At 31.5% G+C, this 15,379-nt stretch overlaps 1 protein-coding gene across 1 annotated transcript; it reads right to left on the reverse strand.

Moving 5' to 3' along the window:
* Nucleotides 1–8,906: 8,906 nt before the first annotated feature.
* LOC111304086 (uncharacterized) lies at nucleotides 8,907–12,231 on the reverse strand. Its single transcript, XM_022900602.2, has 8 exons — nucleotides 12,051–12,231; nucleotides 11,501–11,589; nucleotides 11,213–11,276; nucleotides 10,794–10,871; nucleotides 10,527–10,603; nucleotides 10,363–10,429; nucleotides 10,168–10,275; nucleotides 8,907–9,286 (listed from the first exon to the last, which is right to left on the reverse strand). The coding sequence occupies exons 1-8, from the start codon at nucleotides 12,120–12,122 to the stop codon at nucleotides 9,257–9,259; spliced, it is 585 nt and encodes a 194-aa protein (XP_022756337.1). The 5' UTR covers nucleotides 12,123–12,231; the 3' UTR covers nucleotides 8,907–9,256.
* Nucleotides 12,232–15,379: the final 3,148 nt, after the last annotated feature.

Raw genomic sequence — 15,379 nt, forward strand, 5'->3', positions numbered from 1 at the left:
AACTCAATGCGGTGCTTTACCTTGTATCATCTCCTTTGTTTCCTATCAATACTCAGCACTATATAAGCAATGGCTTCCTTCAATGAAGCTTTACGATTAATCCTTTCCTGGAGTTCCAGGGCTCACGGACAGGGTATCTGCCACTTGGGTTGTACTCGTTTAACTCATTCAAAGCTGTTACCACAGCCTCATAAACCTCTTCACCCCAGTCTTCCTTTCACTCTTCTATCATTTTCGTTCAAAACTTCCTGGAACATGTAAAAACATTATTCACACAGGTTCTTGTTTGTTCAAAGAACGCATTTCCATCAGCGTAGGATATGGAAAAGACCAGCACAACAGAAAATAAAACTTCAGAGGCATACCACATTTTACACTTCAATCTCCACGACCTTCAACAGATGCCCTTGAATCCTGTATATCTTCCTGCCATTGGATGCAAAACTTGGCAGCCTCCTCCAGTACTTTGTTCACTCCACATCTCTTCTTAATGCGTTTTGAAATGGTTTGATGCTAATATCTCCCACTTCCTTTACTCCAATAGCTGTACGATTAATCCGATGGCCATCCAACCCCTACAATGCAAAAAGTCTGGCTTCAAATTTGTTACTCGAGTTCTCCAATTTTGGAAATTTACATATTTACTTCCCTTAGATCATCTTTTGTCTTTTGCATTTACTTGAGACTTTCTCCAATATACATATATATATATATATATATAGATATATATATTATTAGCCAGTATATAGAAGTATAAGGTAGACAAAAAAGGTATATAAATCATACTGCTATCATTTATTTGCGAGCTGCTTGTAGTTGGTTTCTGATTTCGCGTTCCTTCACTATTAGCACTTTATTCAGAGATTCAGAATCTTCCAATGCCTCAACCTTTTCCTTCAATTCTTCTTATATGTCCGGCATCATCTTTTGCATTCCCTTATCATTATCACCTCCCATGGACTCCAGCACCTTTAGTTGCCCCTTTAATTTTTCAATTTCCAATTTCCAATTGCAATTTATGCTTGTCATCCATTTTTCTGTTTAGCTCAAGAATTTTTTTATAAAGCTGCCCTTTTCTCCCTCTACAAATGCATAAATATAGTCAAATAGAAGCTTAACTAATAACAGTCGGCAAATAAAGATAAATATAATAAGAAGATTGATTGCAGTTATGTCTTATGAGAGATTGAGAGTAATACACACGCCTGTTATTGTTGTTGAAGCGGCATCAAAACTTTGTTATTCGCCATTATTTGAATTTCCGAAGCCCAGTGGAGCGAGTCATTTTTCAGACAATTCAACAGGGAACATAAAAATTCAGCATAAAGCATCTTTGCATTTCATGTAGAGTCTATATTTATATGCACAAGCACTCTATAATTATAAGATAATATTCACAGTTTTCTCGAATGATTCTGAAAGTCATGAGGATTACCGTTAGGGTCATTTGATGGTCAAAAATAATATAGTAGTTTTTTTCTCTCTTGGAATCTTTCAATAGACAATAAGCAATATTTTTATCATTTGTGCCGATCTAACATGTCAAGTCGATCTAACATTCTCAATATCACATCAATTTGGTATTTTTCTTATTGTTCCCCGATAATCTCTTATAGTTTACCTATAAATATGAAGGTCCAGGCACCATTAGGGCAGGTCCATTCTACTCCATTTCTCTCCTTCTTATTTCTTTTTTAGCTTGAATTTTTTTGACTTACGTGTTGGAGTGCAAACACAAGGAGCACACCCTATCTTTACTTCTAACTGCCCTTCTTTTTTGCCTTTACAGGAATATCTTAAAGTTGGAGCTCTGTACCAACATTTGGAGTGCCAAGTAGGGGGCTTTTTTCTTTCATTAACCAAGCATAAAGCAATGTTGCCAAAGAATATAACCTTAGAAGAAGGAGAGATAGTTGTGCCAACTGGAATAGAAACCCATCATAGTCAGCATTCCGTCCGATTGGCCCAACCACAAGTGGGCCCTACCATGAAACAATTTCAAGCTCTAATCGAACAGATACAGGCTCTCAAGCAGATGTTACAAACCATAACCCCATCTTAAGTTTAGAAAAGTGCCTAACTTAATCACCCCTGGCTTAGAAGCCACTATCAGACAATCAAGTTACGAAGAGGTGAAAGCCTCCTTAGCCTCCAAAATAATGAGCATACAACCCCAACCAACCATTACCCTAGCCACAATTCAACATAGGTTACGATCCAAAAATCCAAACAAACAAACCCTAAACCCCAACCAAACGAAGTTTTAGAAGCTTGGATGTAGGCCATGAAAAAAGAGCTACAAATGAAAACAGTAGCCTTTAAGGATGAGCTTAAGTTTCTGGAGACCTTGCCCTTAACTGAAGAAATTGATAGAGCCATGCCTTTCAAAGGGTTTAAAATGCTGACCTTGAAAACCTACGACGGTACTTCTGATCCCTTTTATTATATAGAACTTTATAAAACTAATATGATGATGCATGGGGCAAATGAAGTGTTAATGTGCAAAAGCCTAGCTACTACACTGAAGGGCACAGCTAAGTCCTAGTACAATAGCCTAAAATCGAAATCAATCACGACGTTTAAAGAGCTCAACCACTATTTTTTGTCCAAGTTTGTGAGTAGTTAAAAAGCAAAAAAAATAACTTTAACTTTGATGTCCATCTACCAAGGATGAAATGAAACTTTGAAAAGCTATGTCACATATTTTAACGTGAAAGTTCTGCAAGTTAAAAGCCTGTAACAAATGATGGTTGTAACCTTCCTGATAAGTGGACTCCATAATAAAGAATATCACTTAAAGTTAATTTTGTCCCTTGAATCACCTAAAACTCTGGCTGACGTCCTATTGATAGTTGAGAAATACATAAATACTAAAGCTACAATGAAAACTAACTAAGGTGAGAGAGACTCATCCTCTCTCTTCAACCGTAAGAAAGGTAAAGATTTCTATGATTTTCCCCCAATAGGAGACAACATAGGGCTAAAAGCCCTAGTGAAGAAAGAAGCTACACTACATTAATTACCTCCTAAGAGAGGATTCTAATGCAAATTGAAAGAAACCCTGATCTTAGATGGCCAAAACCATTAAGACAAAATATGAAGAGGGATCTGACCAAAATATGTGTCTTTCACAGAGATATAAGTCATAACATTGAAGATTACGTTGACCTAAAAAATTATATTGAAGCTTTGCTAAAAAGAGGTCAACTGAAAAGATTTATGGGACAAAGAAGACAAGACCAACCTAGAACAGACTAGAGGCAAGATAAAAGAGGGCCCATCCAAGGCAAAAAAGAAAGATTAAAACGTGAAAGAAAGAAAACTCGAGGAAACGAACCAATTCAAGAAGAGGTTCGAACTAATAATACTAGGCCAATTATCAAGGTGATTAATGTAATCACTAGGGATAACTCCACCTCAGCTAAGAAAAAGTTTAAACCAAGCATGGTTATAGTGGTAGACACCTTGGCAAAAAGAAAAAAAGACTAGAGAGATGAGCTGATCTCATTTAACTTAAAAAATTTTGAAGGAATCCAACACTCACATGATGATGCTGTAGTAATCAAAGCCTTAGTGTGTAACTATGTAGTCAAAAAAATCCTATTTGATAATGGAAGTTCAACTGATGTCATGTATAATGGCTGCATGAAAAAAATGAAAATTAGTAAAGATCAATTAAAGTCAATCACCATGACACCTATAGGGTTCGAGAATGAGCAGGTAATAGTAAAATGAACCATCAAGCTTCTGATCTTCTTCAGGATTGAATCAAAGACTATCACTTCAGTTGTAGAATTCACAGTTGTAAATGTCCCATCAGCTTATAACATGATATTAAACTGACCTAGCTAATATGTTATGCGACTTATAGGCTTAGCTCCCCATTTAAAAGTGAAATTCTTAACACCCAATAAGATTAAAAAGGTCTAGGGAGACCAATCCATAGCATGACAATATTATCTTACAACAATGAAGGGTAGGACTGGGAAGCAAACGGGCAATTCGATAGAAACTGAGGTCAAAAGCAAAGAAGGATAACCACCAAAAATCGAAAAAAAGCAAAAAGTCATTAGCGAGAGCATAGAACATAAGATCGACATAGCAAAAATGCACTTTTAAGCCATTTTAGCTCTTAAGCTCTAACAGAAAGAAAACTTTTATTTTATTTTTTAAATTTTTTTAGCTAACTTTAAAAACAATTGAGCTTTTAAACCAACATGAATAACTACATGTCATTTAAACCTATTAGATCGAGCTAATAAACAGGTCAAAATATAATTTGAAATGAAAAATACATACTAATTTTACTACATAAATATTTAGCAAGTTACCCATAGTATACTGATTATCATGTCATTGAAGATCATGCCAAGGTCATAGGAAATATATATAGGGACCTCGACTAGTTAGTCTTACACCACATGGTTCTCTTTTTCATTGCCATTTTTTTCGATTAAGGTACTTTCTTTTTCTTGTTCCTTTTCAGAACCTTCATCAGAATCTTTACCGTTAGAATACCCTTACTCTTAAGTAAGAGCAAGATTCTGAGGTGAAATAGTAGCTGAAGATAACTCAATTCCAAAATAAGAATGACAAGGTGAAAAACTTTTAAGAAAGGAAGAGATATTAACAATAATTGATTGAAGGGGAATATAAGTGATAATGAGAGCATCAATAGAGGGGGAGTAGAAAAATAAAAAAATTAATAAGATTAAACCCCAGAAGAAAGAACAATGAAAATGAAAAAAGATTAGTCATAGAAGATAGATCGACTTGAAAGATAGGGAAAGGTAATGAACTATATAAGTCAAAGTTAATCTAAGTACACAACTCTTTCATACTCAAGAGCTGTTCTTCTCTTACTTGAGCATTTTTTGTATTCCATCACTTCCCTTTCTTAGACATCAAATTGAACTAGTAGGCTGTCCTTTCATAATTATAACCCCAAATAATTTGTGGAATTATATCGTTGTTTTGTTATTGTACTAACCTGCTCTAGGTTTTGTCTGGTAATTCCTGACTTTCTCAGAACTTATACTAGATGATATGAATAAGAATACATATTGAAAAAGGTGTGAAAAAACTTTAAAGATTGAAAAACTTTTGAAAATCAAAAAGTTTAAGTCAGATTGAGAGTAAAAAAAGCAAAAAAATAAAAATTGAAGCCCCAACGACTTTTTGTATTGATGGGCCATAGATCAGATAATGACATAGGTTATGCCACATGTCAAAACAAAGGTAGAAAGACATCTTTTCGTTTTCCCCTTTAAATTTTTTCAGTCAGACTACTTTTCTTCTTATTCAATGTTGTTAAATTGGCCTAATTGAATGAACCTCAAGTCATATCAACTAAATTGGATGACTTAGCTAGGCAAACCGAGAGCCCAATCCATCATCAGAGTCTAAAATAAAAGCTCAAATCCAAGCTTTTAAAATAAAATACAAGTGTTACGATGACCCAATGAACTCTAGCACTAACCTTAAATCATTTCGAATAATTATCACCTCGATAACCTTTAAGCTAGCTATGCACTTAACCCAAGACACATACGTGAGATCAAACAAACACAAGGTCAAACCATGACTCAAAGCTAGTAATCCCCTAAGATCGACCTCTTTTTATAATGTCTGTTTCAAAAAATCAAACTTTCAATTTATCTCCTTTAGCTAATTTACCCTACACCAAAGGCATCGATCATACATTTAGCGATCTGATTCTCAGACTGCCTAATGAAAAGATAGAATGTTAGGGGCATTTGATCGTTAAAAGGGTATAATGATCTTTTTTCTTTTTGAAATCTTTCAACAAACAACCAAAAGTATTTTTATTATTTATGTTGACTTAACATATCGGGTCGATCTAACATGTTACATCAGCTCGATATTGTCCTTATTGTCCTTTGATGATCTCTTATAATTTTACATATAAATATGAAGGTCCAAGCATTATTAAGACAAGTCTATTTTACTTTCTTTCTCTTTTTCCTATTTCCTTTTCGACTTGAATCTTTCTAACTTGCACGTCGAAGTGCAAATGCAAGGAGCATACTCTGCTTTTGCCCCTAACCACCCTTCTCTTTCACTTTTTTAAAAATACCTCGAAGTTGAAGCTCAACACCAATAATTACCTTTTTTTCTTCTCATTTTCAAACATTCTTTTTTTCCCATATTAATTAAGCTTTTTGCTCTTTTAGCTTTTTGGACCATGGATCAAGTTCTTATCTTTTATGGTCTACCCCAAGCTTCAATTTTTCAAGTTCCTCTATAAATTCTATGAGTATGATCTTGTGCAAATACATTGTAACTTTTCCATCTTCAAAAGCAAATAGATGACAATTAATTTAAAATAACTTATGTAGTAATGCATCTATAAATACACTTGACCAGAAAAGTCTGAAAAAATTAATCTTGATAAGGAGTGCACAAAAAACTAAGTTATGGCAATGATGCATGCTCATAAAGATGACCATTATCATCCACCTCCTAAATAATTATGGGCCTTATACAGTTTATCATTCTTTTTTATTATTCTACTAAGAGAAAAACTATTTTTCGTGTATTTGCAATGCATCCCATCTAGTTGTATCAAGATTTTTGGCTAGATTCACATAATCTTGTTTCTTTCCTCTTCTCCCCTTTACATCGATGTTCAAGAACGTATTAGGCTCTAGTTTTCGATGAAGATAATCTCCAATTGGCCTTTGTGAATTATAACCATCAACCTAAGCACATCATCCATAGATTACTGAACCATGATAACTTTTCCTTCTATTCCAATTCTGTTTACCATGTTCAATAACTGCAAAATCCTTTTTAAGGTACATTGTATTATTAAATCCAATACAATCTTTGCCAAAAATCATGTATAGCACACCATTTTCTCATCTTCCTCCCATATGACATACACATCTATAGGTTTATAACTAAGCAAAATTTTCCTAGATAATATGCACTTTCATCAACTTTTTTTTCTTGCCTCGGCTTGTTCAAGAAAATAGCAATAGTCCTTTTCCAAGGCCAAACAAACAATTCACCTTCTTAGATTGTTTGGTGGCAATGATTTCCTCCGATATAGATATCATTGAATTTGGTTTATTTGCTACATTTTCTTTCAAATATTATGCTAAAACAAGGTGCTTTCCTTTTGTTGTCCTCTTCTACTATATGAGCCAACACCTACCCTAGAGGCATCTCTTCCAAGTGCAGAAAAGGCACTTAAAGCTACAATTTGAGTTATTGACTATATATTTTCTAGCTTTTAGTTGTTCAAAGGAACCTCTTGGTAGTAATCAATCTCGGATTCACTAATATCTGATTTTTCTAAAGTACTCTCCATTGAATTTTTTTTACATAAAAAATCACAGGCTGAAGATAAAGAAAAAGGGTTGCAGATGTTGAGATTCAAATATCAATATGCTAAATGTCACCTTTTTAAGGGTAGTAAATTTCAGGTTCACTTTTTATTGAATTTGCAGACTTATGCAGATGGTAAAACTAAAGAAAATTACTAGTAAAAAGTGTTTGGTTTAGGAGAATATGAGATTTTCCTTTGAAATATTGCTTATGCATATTTGATTCTCACATTTGGTTCATGAGTATCCAATTCAAAGATAAAATATCATATTCTCAATAATACCTAAAAGTCCCAAAATAAAAAATTCAACTTTTCTTATGGTATTTTGGGAAAGTAATTTTATCCCAAATTTGATTTGAATAAAAAATATTTTCTTTCTAGTTTACCCTTTTAAATTCAAAGTATGGTAAAAAAATTTAAAATTTTTTCAAACAAACATTGTAATTGTGATTATTTATTGCATTTCTTAAAAAAAAAAAAAAGTAATATCTAACAACATTAAATAATAAGTCAACTAATGTACTAAGAAGTTAATTCCTTTGTATCAATTCAAGGAAATGCAATAATTGTTATTATTTATCGTGTTTCTATTCAATGAAACGCAATAATTGCTACTGATAAATCAATTACTAGGTTTTTATTTAAGAAAATGCAATAATTATTCTTTGTAATTTTTTTAAAACATGTAAAAAATTTCAATTACTATATTTCTTTGAAGATAAACATAATAATTTACCATTATAATTTATTTAAAAAATCAAATACTTTGTTTCTTTAAAAATAAACACAATAATTGTTCATTGTAATTTTTTAAAATAATCAATTATTACGTTTCTTTAAAAATTACAATGTATAATTACTGCATTTCCTTAAAGATAAACACATTATTTATCAATTATTTTTATTTGACAAATTATTGTCTTTGTTATGTAGTGAAAGATATTATAATAAAAATATATTGTTACGTAATTTTAGATTCTTTCAAACCAAATACAAAAATCTAAAAAACGAAATGCTCTGAAAATTCATACTTTCCTCAAAATCACATTTTCTCAAAACTCATATTTTCTTCGCAAATCTTAAATTTCACAAACCAAACGACTAAATTATATGTTGAAATTTATTAGTATGAATAAAAAAGGAATTATCAAATTTACATCAATAGACAGGCTTGAGTAATAAAACAAAATTGAACATTAAAATTAATTGTATAAAAAGTATCAAAATAGAATGTATGCAATACTCCATTAAAACAAGTTGATTCACCGAAGAAAAATTATGTTAAGGGGAAAACCTTAATATAAAGAATAGAGGAATAGCAATATGTTTGGCAGCTTCAAGGACTAACTAATAAATAGAAAGGGACAGAAAAATTCTTTGCCTCCTCAAAACTTGCTTAAATTTGTTGCTATTTGCCTCATCATTTTTTTTTTCAAATGATTTATATTCCCTAAAATAGTATGTAATTATGAAATAAATCTAAATGTGAATTCATTAGTTTACAAGTAAATCAAGTAAATTAATTAATACATGAATAAGATATTAAAATAAATTATTGAGAAATCAAGGCAAATTAAGTGTTTAGATAAAATCCTTCAAATCCAATTCTCCACAGTACTAATAATCCATTTGAATTTTGAGGTCACATTAACAAAAAACTTATCAGTAATGATAACATTTTGCTTTACATCACTTGCACTTAAAATAATCTTTGCTACCATATCAGTAACCACTGTGAAATAAAGGATAATACACAACCATCATTCATCAGATCAAGGAATTCAGATTTGCCAGTGTGATTGGCAGGTGAAATCCTCGTTAGATCAACAAACCAGCTGAAATTTACTGTCCCCTTCCTGGTGTTTCAGAACATGGACAACTAAAGCAACCCAGGCATACTAATCAACCTAACCTCGCTTCTCTTTGCAATACCTGGTTATAGAAAAAAGGGATCAGAGCTGAATCAAGTATATAACATCAGCCAAAACGTAAGAATCTTTCCTGGGGGAGAAAACATAATAAATCTAGTATACATTGCAGCCACCATTAACTCGGAACTAATTGGAGATACCTTCTTCAGTAATAAATATGCATGTTATCCACATCAAAATAAGTCAATATCCCATGCCATGTATAATGTTAAGCAAAAGAAGGAATAGCATATTCTTATGGAAGCTAGTAGCTACACGTTGCTCTATAGGCTCTGAAAGCCTTCTTCAAATATAATAGAAGAACATACGTGGAGCTTTTTCCCTTTCCATGCTGTGATGATAATGGTGATTATAGGAATTGAAATATGTTAGTATGGAAATGGTCAACAGTGGTGCCAAAAGATTTTTAAAAGTAAAAGAAAAAGACACTTGCATGACCATCTGAATATTGATTAAGAGAATGAGAACTTAAATATATTGTATATGTTGAAAAAAGCGTAGAAAACCAAGCCCTAAACTATCTACTTTATACTATTTTTTTTCATATCTGAAGCAACTCTCTTCTATTAGCACAACTATGATCCTTTAAAATTAGTTCATGATTATTTTTGGGTAAGCCGGCAGTCCATTAATTAGATCTAAAAGAGTGAAAATGCTTCTTTTTATCCTGAACACATTTAACCATATGAGTAAACTGACTTGATACATTACCACACTCCTAAACAAACTATGGAGAAAAATAAGATAGATATCATTGAATGAATCACAAACATGATAACAAGCATCAAATCCATTTTATTAAAAGGCACAACTACACTTGGGCACACCAGGCTTCTGTTATCAAGGGAATATTAGATGCAAGAGCATAAGAGTAGTGCCTACCTCTTCAGCAAACTTTATCAAAATAGTTGTCCGAGGTCTTTGCTGTCCCTCCATGGGTACAAAATGAGCTGTTACTACTGCTGGAAATCCTGCACTATCCAAAACACCCTTCCAACCAAGAAAAAGAGCCTATAAGAGCTTCCTTCCACCAGATGATCAGTTATTTATACAAAAATAAATGAATGCAGCACTTACCCTCACTATTCCAGCAACAAATGCCCCACAATTAAATGTCCCCATGTCTTTTGGAATTGAAATAAACCTAAAATGCAAACAGACCAGTTGATTATTAATCTAGAACTACAGATCTAGTTAGCTGAAACAATGTCCTAAGTGATAAGTTGTGGGCAATGCATAACTTGTTCACAAGGAGTTCCTTCTCACTGATCATGTATTCGTCTTCATGTTCAGTGCCCTTCTCAAGTGAGTCAGCTACCTAACGTAGTACAAAAAGAAGCTGGTAAGAGAAGTACTAATTGGAGTCTAAAATGATTTTAAGCATATGCAGAAGGTGTTAGCCAGCAAATTTTTCATGTCTATAGGCTCAAAGGAAATATAAAAATTGCGTTTGACAATATCATTAAAACTTTCAATTGATGCACCAATAGACAAGATTGCAGACTTACCTTTCCAAATAACACCTTCCAGACAGTGCTGTGCACAAAAGATAAAATACCCAGCAATCGAGTCTCCCTTCTATTTCCCTATGACATAACAAAACATTGGTTTAGTACTGGTGCTGACATCATGGAAGAATACCCATGTTCAAACAAATGAGCATACATCTTTGCAAGCAAATTGCCAAACCAAGATACACAAAATGACAGCAAATTTAAATGAGATGCCACCACCAGACACATAAGGTAATAAGAACAGCATACTTGTATTACATCATGACTTTCCCACCAAATTAACAGAACTAAAACTCTATCTTAAGAAGGTAGATGCTCACTTGTAAGCAGTACCTCAAGAATACTAATGAAGATTAAACTCGAGAACCTTAATGCTATTGGAGTCTTGAGTATAGCGTATGAATGTGTTGTACCTTATCCCTATGGCATAAAAGTTCAAGAACTCGAGCCCCGACTGCATACCCTGCATCCTCCAGCCTGATGCATTCCCATGAATAATATTAGATTCATTCACAATAGCAGAACCACTCACTGAACTAAGCATCATGGCAATATTTACTTTAATTTGAAATAAGGACCCTTTTGTTCCATTTTTCTTTCATTTTTCATTATCTTCTTCAATAAATAATCTAATTTCAAGTGCACATCGGTTGGAAATGGAAAGAATCAGCTAAGATATATCCAACATAAAAAAAATTTACCTCCTTTCTAATTCAGCAATGTTATCAACCTGTGTTTGATTGTACTGAACAAGCTCCGAAAACAAGAATGCAAATGCACTTAAGCTAACCTGCAATGGAAGCACAACAATCAACAATTCAGAAATTGTGACTCCAAATTGGAAAAAAAAATCCCCAATCAAAATTACCGCTGATTCGGTTTCTTCGCGTTTATATGAACTTTTTCAAATTTCCAAAGTAATTAGGAGCTCAACAGAATTTTTTTTATTATTTTCGGACTAATTTGTGTGATTGGATTAGGATTTCTCAACTAATTCATGGCCAAAGCAAACAAGTCAATAATAATAAAAAAAAAGTTGGATCTCAATACTGCAACAAAAAAAAGGTGAAATATGGAAAAGATCTGGAACTCAAATTACTTGCTAAGAATATGAAAATACAGTTTAAATAAAATAGAAGAGAAAAAATAGCAAGTCTTGAGTTCAAAATTTTATATCGTATTTTAATATATATCAGAGGAAGTACAAACAATAGAAGAATAAAATAAGAGAGCGAGAGAGAGTGAAGGAACCTCTTGTTTGCCTTTGCTTAGGGGCTTGTCGAGGACGTTGGAGTATTGCTTGATCTTCCCGACTCCGATCATTTTTTCCTTAAAAAATAAAACTTATTTTCTGTTTGGCTGCTAAGAAAACTGCAGGAAAAAAAATGAATCAGCTACTAGCAATGCGAAACACCGAGCGAGAGTATGCATGCATTCACTATGCAAGCCGTTTTGAACCGCCGGTCTAATTGGTTTTTTTCCTTCGTACACAGAGCGCCCACGTGTTTTTTTCCTTTTTCTTTTTCCATAGCTTAATAATAATAATAATTTTAAATTTAAATTTCTAAAATAATTAATAACATAATATCCTTCCATTTGCACACATGAAAAGAGAAAAAAAAAATATGGTAACTCCTGCTTACTTAAAGTCAGTTCTTATTGTACTGCAAAGCTTAAATTTCATGAAAAAAAAAAAACCTTAAATTCAAATATACCAATTCTCGAAAGCAAATTACATTTAAATAATCTTTATTTTTTAAAATTTTTATTTGAAATCATAAAATAAAAAATCTAATATTTTTATTAACAAATCAAGCAAATTTAAATTTTCATAATAATTATATAAAATAATAGGTATTTTAATTTTTTTTAATTTGATATTGACATTATCTTCATATTCATGTTGTTTTTAGTATAAATAAGGTCACATATTACGATAAAAAAATTATAAAAAAAAAGATTTTAAATTTATTAAATATCATATTTTAAAATTAATTTTATGAATTTAATTAATTCTTAAATTCATTAAACAAAGTTTTCATATATAAAAAAACCCTTAAAGAACTGCTATCTTACATACTCATGAATTGCACATTAGCTCTATATTAAGGTTGGTCGTGCTCTTAAATTTCATGTTTCTTTGTTTTTATTCATTCATATTCCTCCTCCATTGATTAGATTGAAGGTAACAAAAAAATGAAAAAGAAAACTAAATCAATGTCAGTCAATTATAATCTTTCAATTGATTTACTTAATTGCTTGATTTTAACACCTTTATTATCGTTCCCTTCCCCTTATCAAAATTTTAGGCAAAAACTTCTTTTCAAAAAAAAAAAAATCTTGAAAAAGGATAAGAAATTTCAAAGGAGATAAAAGAAAAAAGAAATGAAAAGAGAAAAGGAGTAGAAATAAGTAAGAAAATTCAATGTAATGTAATCATAAAAAAGTTTGTTAAATGCATCCCATCTTTTTTTTCTTTACATTTTATTTATTTTAAAATATTTTTTATACAAATTTTCGGATATTCATTATTTTTTAGAAACCATAACACTCTTAAAAAATATATTTTTGAAAAATATTATGATTTTTTAAAAATAAAATTTGAAAGTTATAAAATTTATGAGAAGGATGTTTTAATAATTTCAATAACAAAAATTTAAAAAAAAAAAAAAGAGATGTATAAAGAAAAACGTGGGTAAATTTAGATGTCCCAATTATAAAGCCTCTCTGTTAACGAAAGCAACCTTTCTTTCTGACGCTCTTTCCCTTTTTCTGTCTTAGCCTTTCTTTTTCTTTTTGACAAATTTCGATGGAAGATGACGATGAGTTTGGAGATCTATACACAGATGTTTTCAGGCCTTTTTCATCAACCTCCTCGATAACACGCCAGCCTTTTCCCACACCTTCACATCTCCACCCTCTGATCGATCTCAACTTTCAATCTTAAGACGATGATAACACCATTGTCGGAGCTCCACGTCCAATTCCCACCACCCAAACCCTACCTTCTATTAAATCTCATTTTCTTCATACTATTTCTGCTGTAGCTACGGATTCGATCCCTAACCATGATTTAGCTTCTGAACCAATGGTTTTTGGTTCTAAACAAAAGCCCGTCGATGGAAAAAACAGTTAAATTTGATATTGAAGAGCAGGGTAATAATGGAATTGAGGATATCAGCTCAGCTGACCCAATAATTTCGAGTGTAACAAAATCTATTCGCTAGGAAGATTCTGGAAAGAACAATAACGGAAACGATAATGAAATTTGAGGTGGTGAAGTGGAAACCGATGGAAAAAGGAATGACTGGGATCGTTACAGCGAAGATGATTTACATACAGTGTTAAACAACAACAACAACCACCACTCGACGGTTATGGAAAGATGAGGAATTATGGGGGAAGATGATGAAAACGATGAAGATGGGGACCCGCTTGTGATAATGTCTGATGGAGATGCAAACCAAGGGATAAAGGTAAAGGAATGGGGTGAAGAAGAAAGGCATGCGGTGAATGGGGAAAGGATAAAAAAGGAAGAAGTAGGGAATATTAGGGACATTGGCAGCAACGGAGGCAGCCTGGTTGCTCCGAAAATTGCGTACAGAAATCATGGGTACCATCCATTTCATTCTCAGATTAAGGTCAATGTGTTAACACGTCGATGATGTTATCGTCGTTAAATTTAGGGATGGTAACATAATCCGTACCGATAAGTTTTTTTTTTTTTTTTTTAAATTGATTTTTAATTAAGATTAGATTCAAATTTTAAATAAATTTGATCCGATATTATATAAAAAATTATTTTTTAATTTTTATTTATATATATTTATATTTAAAAAATAATATTTTATTAATTTTAAGTTAAATCAAATTAAATATAATTTATACAATATCAAATAAAATTAAATTCGAATATAAAAAAAATAAAAAAATTTTTAAGTCGAATTGATTTGAATTTTGTAATTATAAAATCAAATCAAATTCAAAATAAACAAAAACTCATCCGATCCAACTCGATCTATTACCAATCTTAATTAAATCAAACAATTTGGAAACATTCGGCAAAAATGGGGTTTTTGTTTATGATATGCCCCAATTGTTTGATGAATAATTAGGATTTCGTATGGTTCTTGATTTTTAAACTTTGTACAAAATGAAATGATAAATAACAGTTTTTTTTTTTTGCTTTTTGTGGCCAAGTGGTGAAGATTTGAATGCAGATTACATTGTGATGTTTTCTATTTTGACATCCATAACTAGTTTTTTTTACCCGTGCCATGACAGAGTTTTTATTATATTTTTTATAATTAAAAATTTGAATTTATATAAATTTTTATATTATATATAGATAAATAAAAATAATCATAATCATTTTATAATTTGTAGTGTAAAATTAAAAAGAAAAAGAATCTAAATAAGCATTATAAAAGTAAAATTATATATAAATATCAATGAAAAAATTAATCTCTTATTCACAATTACAAAAATTTTTAAAAATATATATTATTTTAGTATACAAGTTAATATTTACACATATGATATATCATGAAAGACTTTTTCATATTTAATTTTGAAACTTT

Source organism: Durio zibethinus, chromosome 13 (genome assembly GCF_047325235.1).
Source record: "Durio zibethinus cultivar Kanyao isolate XHJ-2024 chromosome 13, ASM4732523v1, whole genome shotgun sequence".
NCBI classification, from domain to species: domain Eukaryota; kingdom Viridiplantae; phylum Streptophyta; class Magnoliopsida; order Malvales; family Malvaceae; genus Durio; species Durio zibethinus.